This window comes from Martes martes (assembly GCF_963455335.1).
Source record: "Martes martes genome assembly, chromosome: 18".
NCBI classification, from domain to species: Eukaryota; Metazoa; Chordata; class Mammalia; order Carnivora; family Mustelidae; genus Martes; species Martes martes.
Genome location: NC_137906.1, coordinates 11,248,454 through 11,263,183, shown reverse-complemented (window position 1 = coordinate 11,263,183; position 14,730 = coordinate 11,248,454). Strand labels below are relative to the sequence as shown.

Sequence of the window (14,730 nt, the reverse complement as noted above, 5' to 3'; positions counted from 1 at the left end):
AAAGCAGGTGTGGTTGGGGCCCTTTCCAAGCAAGGACGGCCCCTACACGGCAGCTGTATCAGCTCATGCTCCCTGTCTCGAGGCATGCCCTGAACCCCAGACCTGGGGAAAAAAAAAAAAAAAAAAGGAAACACACACAGGAATTTATCGGGCAGGCTGGTTTGGTCTGGTCCCCTGGGTCATGGCGTTTGGCCAGGAGCAGAAAGGCAGACAAACCACAAGGCTCAATTTCATCCCCACAAGTTCATCTCAGCCCGTCATTGCTCACTGTTGGCTGTAAGTGTCTCTCCCGCCTCACTTCCAGCCCAAGGGGGTCCCATGTCATCGCTACAGGCATTGTGCCTTCTAGGAACTAGGAAATGAGAACTCAAAGCAGAGAGTTCCATCGCACGGAGGGAAGCAGACAGGCCCCTGGGGGCCGGCAGGGCGGCGGGGACGAGGGCGGCGGGGACGAGGGCAGCAGTGCTTCTGGTAACAGGTGACTCAAATTATATTCAAACCTCTTACCCCATCACTGCAGACCCACAAGGAAACCACTGCCGCTCACACCGACTATGTTGTAAAAATAATCCATAAAGTCTATAAAACTGTTTAGAAAAATTTTATTTGAACATATGAAAGGAAAATTTAGACCTCAATAAAACAGAGGAGCTCCTGGGCTGCGGCCCCCTGCCCGGTTCCCTGCCCGGCCCGCGCCGGGGCCCAGCTTCGAGCTCACGGAGCTCCCAGGGACCCGTCCCACTCACACGCAGAGACACCAGCGGGACCTGCAAATGCCGCTCATCACAGCCGTGCTCGGGGCAGCACGGGCTCCCCGCGCGTCTGAAACTACACACGGACACCGGCTCCAAGAATCGGCGTCTCAGCAGGACGCCCACACGGCTGGGCGCGCGCTGTCCGTCCTTCCTTCCACATATCCCATCCGGACTTGAACGTGACCCGGCAGAAGGCCCCCCGGACTGCAATGCCGCGTACCGTCCGCACCGACAGTCCTGCTGGGGACGAGGGGCCACCGGCTTCCCGAAAAGGTCCTCTTCGAGGGGGTGGCTCCCCCCCTTTCTCTGGAAGGCTTCCTCCGGCCCGGGCGGAAGGCACACTGCCCCTCGGCGGCACCGGGGCCGGCCTAGCGGATGGGCCTGAACGGGAAGGTCATGCCCGACATGAACGTGTGCCCTGGGTGTGCGGGCAGGGCAGGGTGGGCGGCGGGGTGGGCCGGCACGGCCCCGTAGCCCAGCGGGGGCGTGTGGATGTGAGGGTAGAAGCCAGGGGGCAGCGCTGCGTGGGGCGCCTGCTGCACTGGGCCCGAGATCACCAGCTGGAGCAGGCTGTAAACACAAGAACAAGGGTTAGGCGCACGGCGGCTGGGCTGGCCTGTCCCCTTACGGACGCGGTGGCCCCCGGAAGGGAGAGAGGGCCTGGGCGTGGTGGTGGCCTCACACACGCACCGGGAAACGCACCAGACACAGGCACAGAACACGGAGGTTTCCAGAGGGGGAACCTGTCAACTCGGGACATGGGATGGGGGTGACTTATGGCCGGGGTAGGGAGTGGGGGTCAGAGCAGGAGGAGGTGACCTGGAGGTGGCAGGATTGAGACCGGTCTGAGACAGAGGAGAGAGGAAGGGCTGGCAGTAAGAAAAGCAGGATCCTGAAGGCGACAATTCGGGAGGAGGGTGAGGAAACCACAGGGGAGGTGGCCAAGGCGGGGCAGGGACAGGGCTGGGGTCCACGGAAGCTCTGGGCACAGGCTCGATGTCTGTGGCCTGGAGACCCCACATCCAGTTCAGCCCCAATCACCTACACTTAAGAGGGTTATGACCAAGGCAGGGCAGCAAGCAGGACGGCAGGCCACAGGGCTCCCAACGTCACTCGTAATGACTGAGTCCCAAATGAATTCCAGGCACAACACATGAACGCAGGCCTTTCCAAGGCTCAGACGTGAGCACGGTGCAGGCCCTGCCCTCGGGATGGCCCAGGCCCTTCCCCACCTTTAGGGGCCACCCTTCCCCTCTCTCTCTGCAGAGCTCCCAACCCTCCTGCTTACTGGCTCCTTTACTTCTGGGAGAGCCTTCTGCAGTCACACTCCAGCCCTACGCATCACACCCGGGGTCTCCGAGGGAGGACCCAGTCACTCCTTTGCCAACTCCCACCCATGACCACTCCAAGCCCTAGGTGCCACGTGCCTCCTCGGGCCTGTTCTCTGCTCTCTGTGGCTCAGGACATCCATGGCCTTCACCCTCCTCCTGGAATCCCTTCCAGTTTCCAATACTGGTCCCTTCTAAAACTCCCTGAAGAGTTCCCTCTGACTGGCCCCATCCTCGCCAATCCCACATTTCCTCCCAGTGAGATCAGCAAAGATTCCTAATTCTCCCAGCACCACGAGCTTCCCAGGCCTTAGCTGGCCCACTTCCTGCAGCCAACCCCAAACACCCAATCACGCCCTAATCGGAGAAACTTATTGGGCCCTCTCCTCTTCAGGACAGAGGCCTCCTTTCCCAGCCCCGCCTCTCCCCTTTCTCCCCTGCAGACAGACAGACTCCGTGCTTGCTCTCCAGCCACAACCCACGGCGGTGGCTCCGGCTGCCTTCTGTGTCTCTGCAGCGTCTAAGTCACTCTCGCCACATCACCAAATCTGCCTGCCCGGTCCTGTTCACACCCATCATTCACCCTGAGGACTTCCTCCTCATCCCACCAGGCCACAACCTTCCCTGCACACGACCCTGCTTGGTCCAGGAACCACCCCAGGCCACTTTGCCCTGGCCACCGGCTGCCACCTTCCTGGAGCTCTGACGGTGGGGACTAAGTCTTCTGCAGACTGACCCTCACCCCTCCCACCCCTGAAGATAAAGTCTGGTGCTCAGAGCCCACAGGAGGGGCTCCGAAAGTAAACCCAAGGCACGAAGAACGTTGGTGCCTTCCAGTGGCCTAAGGCTCTTCGGAGCCCCTTTTCTTTTACATTTTTTTTAAAGAAGATTTTATTTATTTATTCGACAGAGAGAGAGAGAGAGAGAGCAGAAGCAGGGGCAGCAGCAGAGGGAAAGGGAGAAGCAGGTTTCCGACTGAGCAGGGAGCCTGATGTGGGGCTCGATGCCAGGACCCTGGGATCATGACCTGAGCCGAAGACAGACGCTTAACCAATGAACCACCCAGGCACCCCCGGAGCCCCTTTTATGTTACCACATTTTTTTTTTATAACTCACAGTGAGAAAGTCACTCCAAATAAGCAAACACAGAAACAAATCTAAGAAGAGCATTACAGAAGCAAAATTTAAGTCATATGCTCGGTTGAATCTGCCAGAGATAAAAGGGGTTTCAAGAAGTTTCCAGTCTAGGGGTGCCCGGGTGGCTCAGTCATTAAGCATTTGTCTTTGGCTCAGATCATGATCTCAGGTCCTGGGGTGGAGTCCCGTGTCGGGCTCCCTGCTCAGCGGGGAGCCTGCTTCTCCCTCTTCCTCTCCCCCTACTGGGTTTCCTTTCTCACTTTCTCTCTTTCCGTCAAATAAACAAATAAAATCGTAAAAAAAGAAAAAGAAGAAGAAGTTTCCAGTCTATTCAGAAAGACAATTACCAGAAAAGAGACTACTATCAGAAGTCAAATAAGTTTTCCAAGTGGCTCTGTGTCCTGTCTTTCCCGGTGTCACTGCCAGGCTGCCCCTGGGAGGATGGGTTTTGGGCGACACGGGTCAGGATGGGGCCCAGCACAGGCTGTGAAGACGTTTCCCTGGGATTCCAATGGGGACCCCTGGTCACAGTGCTAAGACGAGAAAGGATTTAGACCCTCTCACTGCTCTAATGGCCTGAAACGCTACACATTAGACAACAGCTGCGCACAGAGATGGGAAACAGTACGGAGAGATGACTGCAGGAGGAGCAGAAAATTGCCAACTCAGTAACGATGTTCTCAGATGCCAGGGAATTTCGCTAGAGCCCAGGGGAAAAAAAAAAGAAAGGAACATTGTGAGCTCCTGAGGGACAGGTGGCGCTCTGGGCAAGCTGTCCGTTCTGCTGACAGACTATGCCAAGCGGCCCATTCTGTTCCTCCAGGACCCACACACTCCACCCACTTGGTTTCCGCCTCGGCCCAGACACCTGCCAAAGCCACAAGGCCTGGCACCAAGATCCCCAACCACGTAGTAGCGCACAGTCCTCGGGCCGCGGCTACTGTCGCCGTCAGTCCGTGAGCCGGCTCCTGGCCACTCCTCCGGCCCGGGGTGATGCCTGTGGTCAGCCTGCCATACGTGCCCAGACTCCTGGCCCCCGGCAGCTGTGAGCACCCACCACGCAGAGGGGCCTGGCGGGCTGGCTTGCCCTCTGTCCGCTGTCCGAGACCACCAGCCCTGCAGCCCCAGCCAACGAAGGCCAACGTGAGCCTCTGCAGAAAGGAGAACGTTGGTCATCCTACCGACTTCACTCCGTCGTCTTCTGTCCCTGCGCGCACCAGGAGGGAGTTGTGTGCTCAGCTACAAACTCTCCCTCGCTCAGTCGCCAGTTACTCTCTGGAGTGGATACATAATTTCTGTCCCTCACATGTATCACTCCTGATTTACTAAGTATCCCCAAGCTTCCCACCCGGGAGGCTGCCTCTGGTATTTTGCTACTGAAGATACTCCATTTGCCTGAAACGTTTTCGCGCGCACAGCTTTTGCTTCTTAGGGTCCGTGAAATTAATCAGAGGAAGGGACATTCCCACGTCACGACAACAGTAAGTGGCCCAGCAGCTGATGCTTCTTAGATACGGGCCACACACCAAGCATGCAGCACGAACACAAGAACGCTGTTCGGAGGGCTTTCTGTGTTTCCACTCTAATCCTTACAAAAATCCTACGGGGCGGCAGGCAGGGGTGGCAGGGGGACGGGAACGATTATTTTCTCGATTTCACAGACAAAGCAAGGCAGCGGAAGACCAGGACACCGCCCAGGGTCACACGGAGAGCAAGCCGCTGGCCCGGACCTTCCCCCAGGAGCCGTGTGCCCCCACAGCCCCGCTCTTCACCACTATTCGCACTGCTTCTCCCACACAATGACAGTAAGTGCCATTTACAGACAGGCCGAGAGCTGACAAACAGCGCCGCATTTAGTCTTCACTACGACTCTCTGACACAGGCGCATTATCCCCCCAGCTTTACCAGGGAGGAAACAGAGGCTCAGAGACAGGTGAAGAAATTGCCGCAGCCTCACGGAAAACCAGAGAGAATCACGCTCAGAAGCCACTCAGTGCTGCCACCCATCGACAAAGCCTAAAACGACATGCGGTGCCCAAGGGCCGTGGTTCTGAGTGTTTTCCACAGGGCTGCGCCACCCACGCCTGTCACCGGCCGTGTGCGTGCACAAATGTCCAAAGTCACCACGAACCACGTATGCCAATTCAGCAAGTGGTCAACGACTCTGAGCTGGTTCTGGTTTCTTCCCTGGACCCCTGGACAGGCTGGCTACACCTCTTCCATGTACTCTCCACTTGGGCTTTCTCTCCTGTGGGTCATGCTATCCTATCCCCCGTCAGGTCCCGAGGGGGCTCCTGACATACAGAAGCTTCAGACCCTGCAGCCCAACTCTCCCCGAGGAGGCCAGGACAAGGGCCCCACCCCACCCCAGGCCAACGCCTTCGAGAGCACTTACTTATTATGGGGCAGCCTGGAGCACAAAGTTCTCAGGTCATCTGAAATCAAGGAGACACAAAATAAGGAACAGACTGGAGACAACAAGGGGAAACGTTCACTGAGTTCTTTTCAAGGATGCTGGCTGGAGAGCAGTTGTGTCTTAACTACAACTTCCTAGCATCACTTAGAAACTGTGCTCTCTCTTCTTTTGATTCTTGCTTTAACAACTAGGCCCCAGACAGAATACGTGACTCAAGAAGCGGGGCAGGTCTACTGGTCATTTGTCAGGTGGCTGGGAAAGGGCCCGGAGGCAGGGCTCTCGTAGAGCAGATCAGACGCACCAGGCACTAAGTGGACACCGCACCACAGTGACCGCTGCCTGGGGCCAGAGGCAACGTTCTTGCCAGCGCACGGTCACTAAACCAGCACAGGTGTTTATCAGACACTGGGAGCCTTCCAGCACCGAAGTGCAGGAGCATCACGGACCCAGAAACAGGTGCTGGGGATGCTTCCTGCCCTTGAACCTGGGTACTGTGCTGTATGAAACTTATGCCTCAATAAAAATGGGCTGCAGGAAAAGATAAGGTTCTCTAGGGGAGCCTGGGTGGCTCAGTGGGTTAAAGCCTCTGCCTTCGGCTCAGGTCATGATCTCCGGGTTCTGGGATTGAGCCCCATGTTGGGCTCTCTGCTCGGCACGGAGCCTGATTCCCTTCCTCTGTCTGCCTGCCTCTCTGCCTACTTGTGATCTCTGTCTATCAAATGAATAAATAAAATCTTAAAAAAAAGATAAGGTTCTCTACGAGGAAAGAAGGTGACGGGTCATCCTCACTCTGGAGGAGTCCCCAGGCCTGGGCAAAGCAGCCGGGAGATGCACAGACATCACGGCCAGTGCTCTACCTGGGTCCGCTCTGCGACTTCACCCAGTTCCCTGTGCTAAGGGGAAAGAAATCGTAAAAAAAGCAGAGAAGAGTTACTCGTCCCGGAACCCCTGCTTTCCTTCGGGAGGGCCCAGGGCCAGGGAGTCACCCACCTCTCGTGCACAGCAGCGCCCCGGAGGCCATGGCCACCTGCAGGGCCTGCGCCAGTCGGTCCAGCGAGAGCTCGATCTCCTGGGAGGCGTTGAGGGGGTTCAGTTCATCTGCCAACCTGTTGATCTCCTCTACCAGCGGGACCATGTGGTCAAACAGGATGAGCCCCAGGCGGCCGTAGAGATTCTTCTCGGTTAAGTGCACCGGCAGCATCATGAGGACCTGCAGGACGCTGAGGTGGAGTTTCGAGTACAACAGGTGGGAGTCTCTGTCCATCCCTCCCGAGTCCTTGGTAACCTTGGTCGGGACGTGGCCGTTAGACAGGGAGGGCTTCTTCTTCCTTTTGTAAGCCAGGGGGGCCTTCACGCACCAGCGGATCAACCCAGTGAGCGGGGTGAGCTCTAAAAATCCTATCGGGAGATTGGCCGCAATCGGAGTATTTAAAAAAGTGATGAGAATCAACCTCGGGTCCTCGAAAATCCAGCCGACAATCATTTCAAGCAAGTCCAACGGTGGGATGAGGTCATCTGCCAACAAAGACGCTTTAAGTCAGACGGGTTTGCAGCCCTGGTGACACAAGTGGCGGCTGGGGAGATGGGCCCCCTACCGGCATGGTACCCAGCCCCCGACATTCAGGTTATGTGCTCTGCTTAACTATTTTCTGTCCCCTTTCTGAGAACATCCCCTCCGTGAGGGCTGGGACTCCCGTCTGAGTCGGTGATTCTCCCCAGGGCCACGACTGTCTGGCCGCAGTAGGGCTCAAAAACGTATTTGTTAAGTCAACAATTCTCTGGGATTCCACCAAGCTTTGGAGTTCATCCCCTGGGTCAATTTAAATAAATTCCCACACTCTTGATATCCCAAACTGCCACCACAGCTCAGCCCTTCCCAGAATAGTGTCTGTCCCTCTGCTGGTGTCGCCTCTGTGGCCCAGTGACGGCTGCGGTGGCCTTCACAGAGCAGCTCAGGGTGCAGTCGACGTTCAGCTGGTGGCCTAGAGCCTTCCCAGCCGCAGATGTGGCATCTTTGTCTAAGCAGAGCCTGACCTCCTCTATGTGGCACTTTCCACAAAGCAAGCGTTGCCGTTTATTTGGGGTTCCCTATGAGCCAGGCACTGGTCTAAATCCTTTCCACAGATCAACTCAATCCTCCAACAACCGCCTGTTATCAGAGGCAGGAGGCACAGTGATATTAAGTCACTTTCCCAGGACTCACGAAAAGCGTGTGGTGGGCCCAGACGTGGCCCCAGAGGCTCTGGCTCTCGACTGATCGGCTGCACTGCCCACCCTGGGCCTGGCACACAACGCCTGGAAGGTGTCTGTGAGCGTGGGACTGGGTCCCCGCCCTTCTGTCTCTGGGGCTGAGTGGCCCCCTGCTCACGGAGAGCTGAGGAAGACGGGGCCCTTTCCGGGATGCTGAGGCCAGAGACAAGCACGAGAGAGGAGTGCAGGGCGAGTGAGACACGTGGGCAGAGGCTCCTCTTTCTCCAGAGACACGGCCTTTCCCCCCCGAGATCATGCCGACCTCCTGACTGGGAGTTCGACTGTGCCCTGCCCTTCTGCTATAAATGAGGACAACGGTAGGTAGCCGCTGTTGCCTGTGGTCTTCACTTGGCAAAATAAACGGTGGGGGAGCCCATGTCTGGCCCTCAAGCCCCCCCCCCGAGAGGTTTGTGCATGAGGAATGCCAGTCTCATACGCGCATCCAGCAGACCACCCCATCCAGCACCCCCCCCCCCCATCTAAGCAGAGGCGTCTCCAAGAGCCCGAAGCTGCGTGTGTCTGGGTGCCCAAGGAGTGTGTGACCCAAGTCTCTGCACCACTCAGGCAAGAGGAGGTCCTGTCTCCTGAGGTGAGCTGCTTCTGTCTTGTGGTTTTGAAGGCACAGAGTCCCCAGGAGTGCTCTCCCGTCACCAGAGGCTCCCAAGAGCAGCATCGGTCACCATCCTGACGGCGGACTCCAGCTCTGCCTCTAGAGCCACCACCAGGTGCCCGGTGACCTCCCCATCTCCTAATTCACCAAGCTGGACATGTTAAAGATGCACAGCTTTTGGTATGTCGATCAAACCTCCATGACGTGGTCGTGAAAGTCCCCCACACGTCAGACGGGCAAAGGGGCTTAAGAGAAAAATCCCAGAAAAATACCGTCTCATCTCGTTCCAGAACGCTGGAAGTATGCTCTGAACATGACCGCCTTTTGCGCGCTGTCTAATGTGTCCTCAGTGTTAAGGGCAATTCCGGTCCTTGTTGGTCTGGGATAACTGATGGCTTGGAAAAGAAACCGTGGTGCAGTCCAGTGGGTTTAAGGAAACCTTTCCTACAGGAAATCAGAGAGCCTGCTACCGTTCCCAGCTAGGAACAGCTCTGAGAAAGCCTTTGCCGGAGAGTGCCAGGGAACAGCTCACTCTAACAGCAGGGCATCCACCGCTCACAACACCTGCCTCCCAGCCCATGGGCATGTTGCCGGGACAGAAACGGTACTTGTGACTGTGATACACACTTCGGTGTTCACACTCTGTCCAGGAAAACTCTCCTAAGAGAACTAAAAAAACCGAACAGCACGGAGGAAAAGGTTAAAAAAAAAAAAGGAGAATCAAATATGATCCCGGAGCCGCTGGACTGAACACAAACGGAAATGCTGCTGAGGGCTCCCCAGCGGCTGGTTTCGCTATCAGACCAGGATAAGACACGGTCAACCCCCAGGGCGGCAGGAGCTGTGGGCAAAGGAGGAGGAGCCTGAAGGAGCAGAGCAGGCTTTGAGTCCGACTCTGCAGAAAAAGTGCTCACCGCGGTGAGGCCCGAAACTTCCCCAGGGGCCGCGTGGGCCGTGGGGCTCACATGGGCACAGGGATGTGAAAGGATGCGCTGTTCCACAAAGCCTTGTCAATCTACGTTCCCTGGAACCCACCCCTGCGGGAGGCAAGTAGGCAGCAGAGCCTAGTGAGCGTGGGCCTGAGACTCCTGCTCTAATTCAGACAGAGCTGGTCAACCTGCACCAGTTGTCTTTATTCAGAGCCTGTATAAAATGATCTGACCAGAGGGCTCTGATGCTCAGGAAAGGGACAGGGGGCAGAGGACACGGGCCCCTCCCAGCTGAAGTCAAATGCCATCTGTTGGCGGCCCTGAGGACTGCGCCTGGCATCTTCCCAAGAAAGCCTCAAAAATGTCACCACAGTGAAAGTGACATGCGTGCCTCCTGGCACCATATGCCCGGGACACATCAACCCTGCTTAGGCAGGGTTGTTGCCAAAAATGTTGAACTTGAATCCTGCATAAGGAAACAGTCTGATCAATCTAAATTGAGAGATACTCTGCGAAACAACAGGCCCGGGCTCTTCAAAAGCCATCGATGTCCTAAGAGATTTTTTTTTTTTAATGCTTCATCTGTTCAAGACTTAAAAAGATCAAAGGGACATGACGACTATATAACGTATGATCCCTGAAGGGATCCTAAGCTCTCCTGACCTTTCGAAGCAAGGGAGGGAAAAGGCTCTAAAAGACATTATTGAGGGGCACCTGGGTGGCTCAGTGGGTTAAGCCTCTGCCTTCGGCTCAGGTCATGATCTCAGGGTCCTGGGATCGAGCCCCGCATCGGGCTCTCTGCTCAGCGGGGAGCCTGCTTCCTCCTCTCTATCTCTCTCTGCCTACTTGTGATCTCTGTCAAATAAATAAATAAAATCTTTAAAAAAAAAAAGACATTATTGAGACAATTAAGGAAGCTGAAGACAGGCTATGTAAGAAATAATAGAATTCCCTCGATATTTAATTTTTCAGGCTATTTAATTTCTCAGGTACCATGATAATGGTACCAGGGTTACGTAAGGGAATGCTCTTGTTCTCGGGGGAGAGATACACGCTGAAGTACTCGGTATGTGACGTTGCTAACAAACTCTTGAAAGTTCAGGAAAACCAAATATTCTGGAGTGTGTGTGAGAGGGGGAGACAAAGGGAGGAAGGGCAAGAAAGCCCACGGCAAGTGTTAACAGGGGCTGAAATCTAGGTGAGAGTCTCGCCACTTATAACAGTCTCACCACCTTCCTGAAGTGTTGCTAGTTTCCAAAATAAAAAGTGAGGGATACAAAAAAAAAAAAAAGAAGAAAAAAGCAAATCACGTCTGGGGAGAAAGCCACGTCTTCCCCAGACATCAGACGCCAGCATTTGCAGGCTGCCTGCCACTCGGACCGTCCCTGAGTCAGCCGAGTGGGAGGCACTAAGGAAAGCTCCCTGCTGGCAAATTCCAGAAGTCCAGGCCGTCCCTTCCTTTCCCTTTCAGCCTAAAAGAAAACACACGTTTCAGAGAAAAACAACACACGTTTCAGAGCGTCCACTGGGCTTTCCGCCTGGGTGTTCGGTGGGAAGAAGAGTGGCAGCCACCCGAGCGACCTCAGCGGCCTGTTTGGAGTTTACCTGATGACAGGTCATAGAGCGCGGTGACGGAGGTAATGAGCTGGCAGCAGAAGCGAGGGCTGGCACTGAGGATCTGCTTCAGCGTCTGCACGGATCCCGGCACCAGACAGCAGTAGTCATCCACGAGGGCCCTGGCTAACCTCACACAATAGACCACAGGCGTCCTCTGGAAAGAAGCCACAGTGCACGTAACTACAGGCGTCGTGAGCTCACGGGCGACAACGACGTACACGTGGAGGAGACCACCAGGGCTGGTGGCACCACTCCCAACAAGGGAAAAAGATGTTCAGAGCTCACTCGGAAGCCGGGTCCGGGCAAACCCAAGGCCACAGGCCCAATCCATCCTGCCACCTGTTTTTTGCAAAGCAACTTCTACTGATACATGCATCTGCTTGGCTGTTTGCTGACTGTGTAAGGCTGCTCCCTACACTGCACGGGCAGAGGGGACTGCTTGTGACGGACTATACGATCCGCAGAACTTAAAGCATTTACCGTCCTGCCCTTTACAAGAAAGGCCTGCTGACTTGCTCTGAAGTTCACTTAGGAAAGGTAACTTGCGACTTCAGGTGAGGAAATGACAACTTTTGTGACCCTCCAGGTGAGACTCCAAAGACAAAAATGAGCAGTTGTTACCACTTTAAAGAACTCATGGAGAGTCTGTGAGTGCCCCCTGTGATTCTGGAGCAGCGGGTCCTACTCTTACAGGTTTCTGTGATACTTTCAAATCCTCTATCAGCACCCTCCCCCGTTTTTTTCCTCCCCCCTCATCAGAGGCCAATCTGTAGTTTCCGCCACATTCCATGGCTGCTCAGGACGCTCCAGGTCCAGGGCCCCAATGTGGCCTACGGTGGGGTGGTGGATGGGGAGAACCACAAGGAGACAGCAAGCCAGATCGTTCCCTCGGGCTGAACTCTGCCCCCACCACCTCAAACCAGCCATCCTGCCCTCCCCAATGGGAAGCTGCAGCCCCTCGCCCTGGGGTGGCAAATCTGGACTCAAACCACTAGGAGCCTTTCCTGTCACTGACATCTGCTTTTGCTTTGCCAAAAAGCCAGCGCGACAGCATCAGGAGAGAGAAATGAGAAATTACGTGATGAATGACAAGATGCGAAGCCTGTCTTCACTAGGTGATTGATGAAGGGACAGAGGTAACTGTGACATTAAATACAACACACGTGATCAATTCAGACGGCCCAGAAATCAGCCTGGTGACAATTAAGGTACAGATTCCACTGAGACTTACCTGGGTACCACAGAGAACAGTGTATTTTCTTCTAGCCAAATTTTGAGGATAAACAGATTTCAAGGAAAACATCTACATAAATTGGAGAAACAAACCCAACACCAAAGCCTTCAAGTACTTGAGAATGAAGCAGGTTTGTGAAACTGAACATGGTAAATTCTGTTAGCTTAGCTGAGAATCATGTTAATCTCAATTCTGAGTTAATAATTACTCTACGTGGATTATCAATTTTTGAAAGACTCTGAGTAACAAAAAAGCAAAACAAAATGAATCTTTCAAAATACCATCTAACACAAAATCTACTGATATTCTTTGATATTCAAAAACATTCTAAAAGGCTCATGCGCCATACCCATTAGTAGAGCCAGGATCTGGGGCTCCTGGGTGGCTCAGTGGGTTAAAGCCTCTGCCTTCGGTTCAGGTCATGATCTCAGAGTCCTGGGATAGAGCCCCGCATAGGGCTCTCTGCTCAGCAGGGAGCCTGCTTCCCTTCCTCCCTCTCTGCCTGCCTCTCTGCCTACTTGTGATCTCTGTCTGTCAAATAAATAAATAAAAAATTAAAAAAAAAAAAAAAAAAAAAAGAAGAGCCAGGATCTTTGTAATGTCACCCTGCAACAAGGCGAAACAATTCACACGCTTACTGACCTGTGTAATTTACTTACTTTTAAAAAAAAAATCTATCTTTGAGGCCACATTATGCACAAAATCTATCTTTGAGGCCACATTATGCATTCTACCATATCATTTTCAACCAAGGAAAATGATATTTTGCTTATTCTGGAGATGAAGAATTTTCTTTTTTTCTCTTAAATTCATTTACCATTACAAACAAGTTTTGTTAGGAATGGGTACTACCTGTATCTAACCGTAGGTGTGGAGTATTAGCAGACAGGGCAGTGACATCAAGGAGATAACACACAAAATGCCTCTGCCAAAATCCAATTAAGGGGCACTAAACTCCTCTTCAGAGCCTCTCCGGAGAAGGCTATTTCTCGGGTAGTACCTGGAGCCAGGAAGCCGCGCACTCCAACACTGGGATCCGACACACAGCCACCGCCATGGAGACCAGTTTTCCCAACAAGCTCATCCGGCTGTCATCAGCCTTGTTCCCTTGGGGGCTGAAAAGGGACGAGAAAATAATCTGCCGGACAGAGTCCTTGGTTTGCTCCTGGAAATAATTGCACATGATTTCAAGAAGTTGGAGCTCCTGAAGTGAATTCAACCTCTGCAAAAACAAATCCAAGAGAAGCGGTAAGAAACTTAGCTTTAACGTGCGCACTAATCCATACGGTAAGAAAGCAGGAAATATCCTATTTTCCCCCTGGGAACTGTTCTCCCCTCTAAAGCCTGGGTCCCAGGGGGAAGAACTCTGTTAATCCCGGGAAATGTCAGTATACAGAATTCGACATCATCCTGGGGCCCTCGGGATGATGACCTACAGCGGTCTGAGACTCGATTACAGGCCTTTAACGTCTCTTCCTGCAGCACCGCCGAGACCGGGCTGTCGCACGCCCGGCAAGCAGGCCCACAGCCGAGCAATGCTCAGGGAGCCAGAGCAGGTGGACTGGGGCTGCTGCGAAGGAGCGCGGCCCGGGGCGAGAACGGCGCCGCCGGTGGGAAGAGGGTCTGTGGTTGGCCAAGGCTTGTCACCGCGAGGGGCGGGAAAGAAGCGGGAGTTTCCTTCTCGCGGCCGCCCGCCGCACCTTGGGCTGCGCGCCGCGCTCCTTGGGCACCTGGAACACGAACTCCTCGAGCAGCTCCACGGGGCCCTTGTCCACGATGGGCAGCGGCGCGCTCTGCAGCTGGCTGCTGAAGTAGATGTCCAGGTGGTACAGCACCTCCTTGGCGGCGCTCAGCGCGTCGCGGCGCAGCAGCGAGTGGCGGATGTCGCTCATGGTGCGGCCGCTGCGGCCCGGGGCGCCCGGAGCGCGTCGGGACTTCCGCCCCGGGCCCCGCGGGCGCGCCCGCCGCCGCCGCCGAGACAAAGAGGCCGCGACCCGGCCTCCGCCCGCCGACCCCGGCGCCCGTCCGCCCGCCGCTCCCGCTCCGGCCCGCTCAGGGGGCCATCGCCGCCGCCGCCGCCGGCCAGCGGGCGCCCGGCTGTGCGAGTGCGGCGCCACCGAGGGCAGCGGGAGCCCGTCGCCGCGGAGCCGAACGGCGGCGGAACGCGGGGCCCGGCGACGGCGGCCCGCAGGGGCCAAGCGCAGGAGGCGGCGAGGGCTGGCTCTCAAGAGGGCGCCACCTGGCGGCGCGGCCCGCCCGCGCGGAGGGAGGCACGCCCCGCCCCACAGGCCCCGCCCCCGGGCACCGCGACCGCCCCCGGACCTGGGGCCCAGCGATCCGCCGCGGCGGACCTGGGCGCGGCTTGGCGCTCCACCCGCCCGCGCGCCGCACGTGAAGCTCCGCGGGCTTCCTTTGCGCGGCGCTCTCAGTCCATTGATTGATTTCACCGCGCTT

At 55.6% G+C, this 14,730-nt stretch overlaps 1 protein-coding gene across 2 annotated transcripts; it reads right to left on the bottom strand.

The window, feature by feature from the left end:
* Positions 1-585: 585 nt before the first annotated feature.
* Positions 586-14,376, bottom strand: INTS15 (integrator complex subunit 15). 2 transcript variants are annotated; one of them, XM_080829969.1, is made up of 6 exons: positions 13,977-14,376; positions 13,277-13,498; positions 11,031-11,196; positions 6,627-7,151; positions 5,616-5,655; positions 586-1,325 (listed from the first exon to the last, which is right to left on the bottom strand). In XM_080829969.1, exons 1-6 carry the CDS (start codon positions 14,166-14,168, stop codon positions 1,124-1,126), a joined length of 1,347 nt encoding a protein of 448 aa, XP_080686095.1. In that variant the 5' UTR covers positions 14,169-14,376; the 3' UTR covers positions 586-1,123. The 2 variants fall into 2 exon arrangements, with proteins under 2 accessions (XP_080686095.1, XP_080686094.1); XM_080829968.1 differs by having other exon boundaries at positions 14,007-14,297.
* Between the last annotated feature and the right edge of the window lie 354 nt (positions 14,377-14,730).

Bases quoted from the DNA above. Each gene is read 5' to 3' on its own strand.
- INTS15 (XM_080829969.1), bottom strand. From the start codon at position 14,168: ATGAGCGACATCCGCCACTCGCTGCTGCGCCGCGACGCGCTGAGCGCC. The intron at 11,197-13,276 runs GTACTACCCGAG...GCTTCTTTCCAG, and splicing joins GCGCGGCTTCCTGGCTCCAG to AGGACGCCTGTGGTCTATTG. The intron at 7,152-11,030 runs GTAAACTCCAAA...CTTTGTTGGCAG, and splicing joins GCTCTATGACCTGTCATCAG to ATGACCTCATCCCACCGTTG.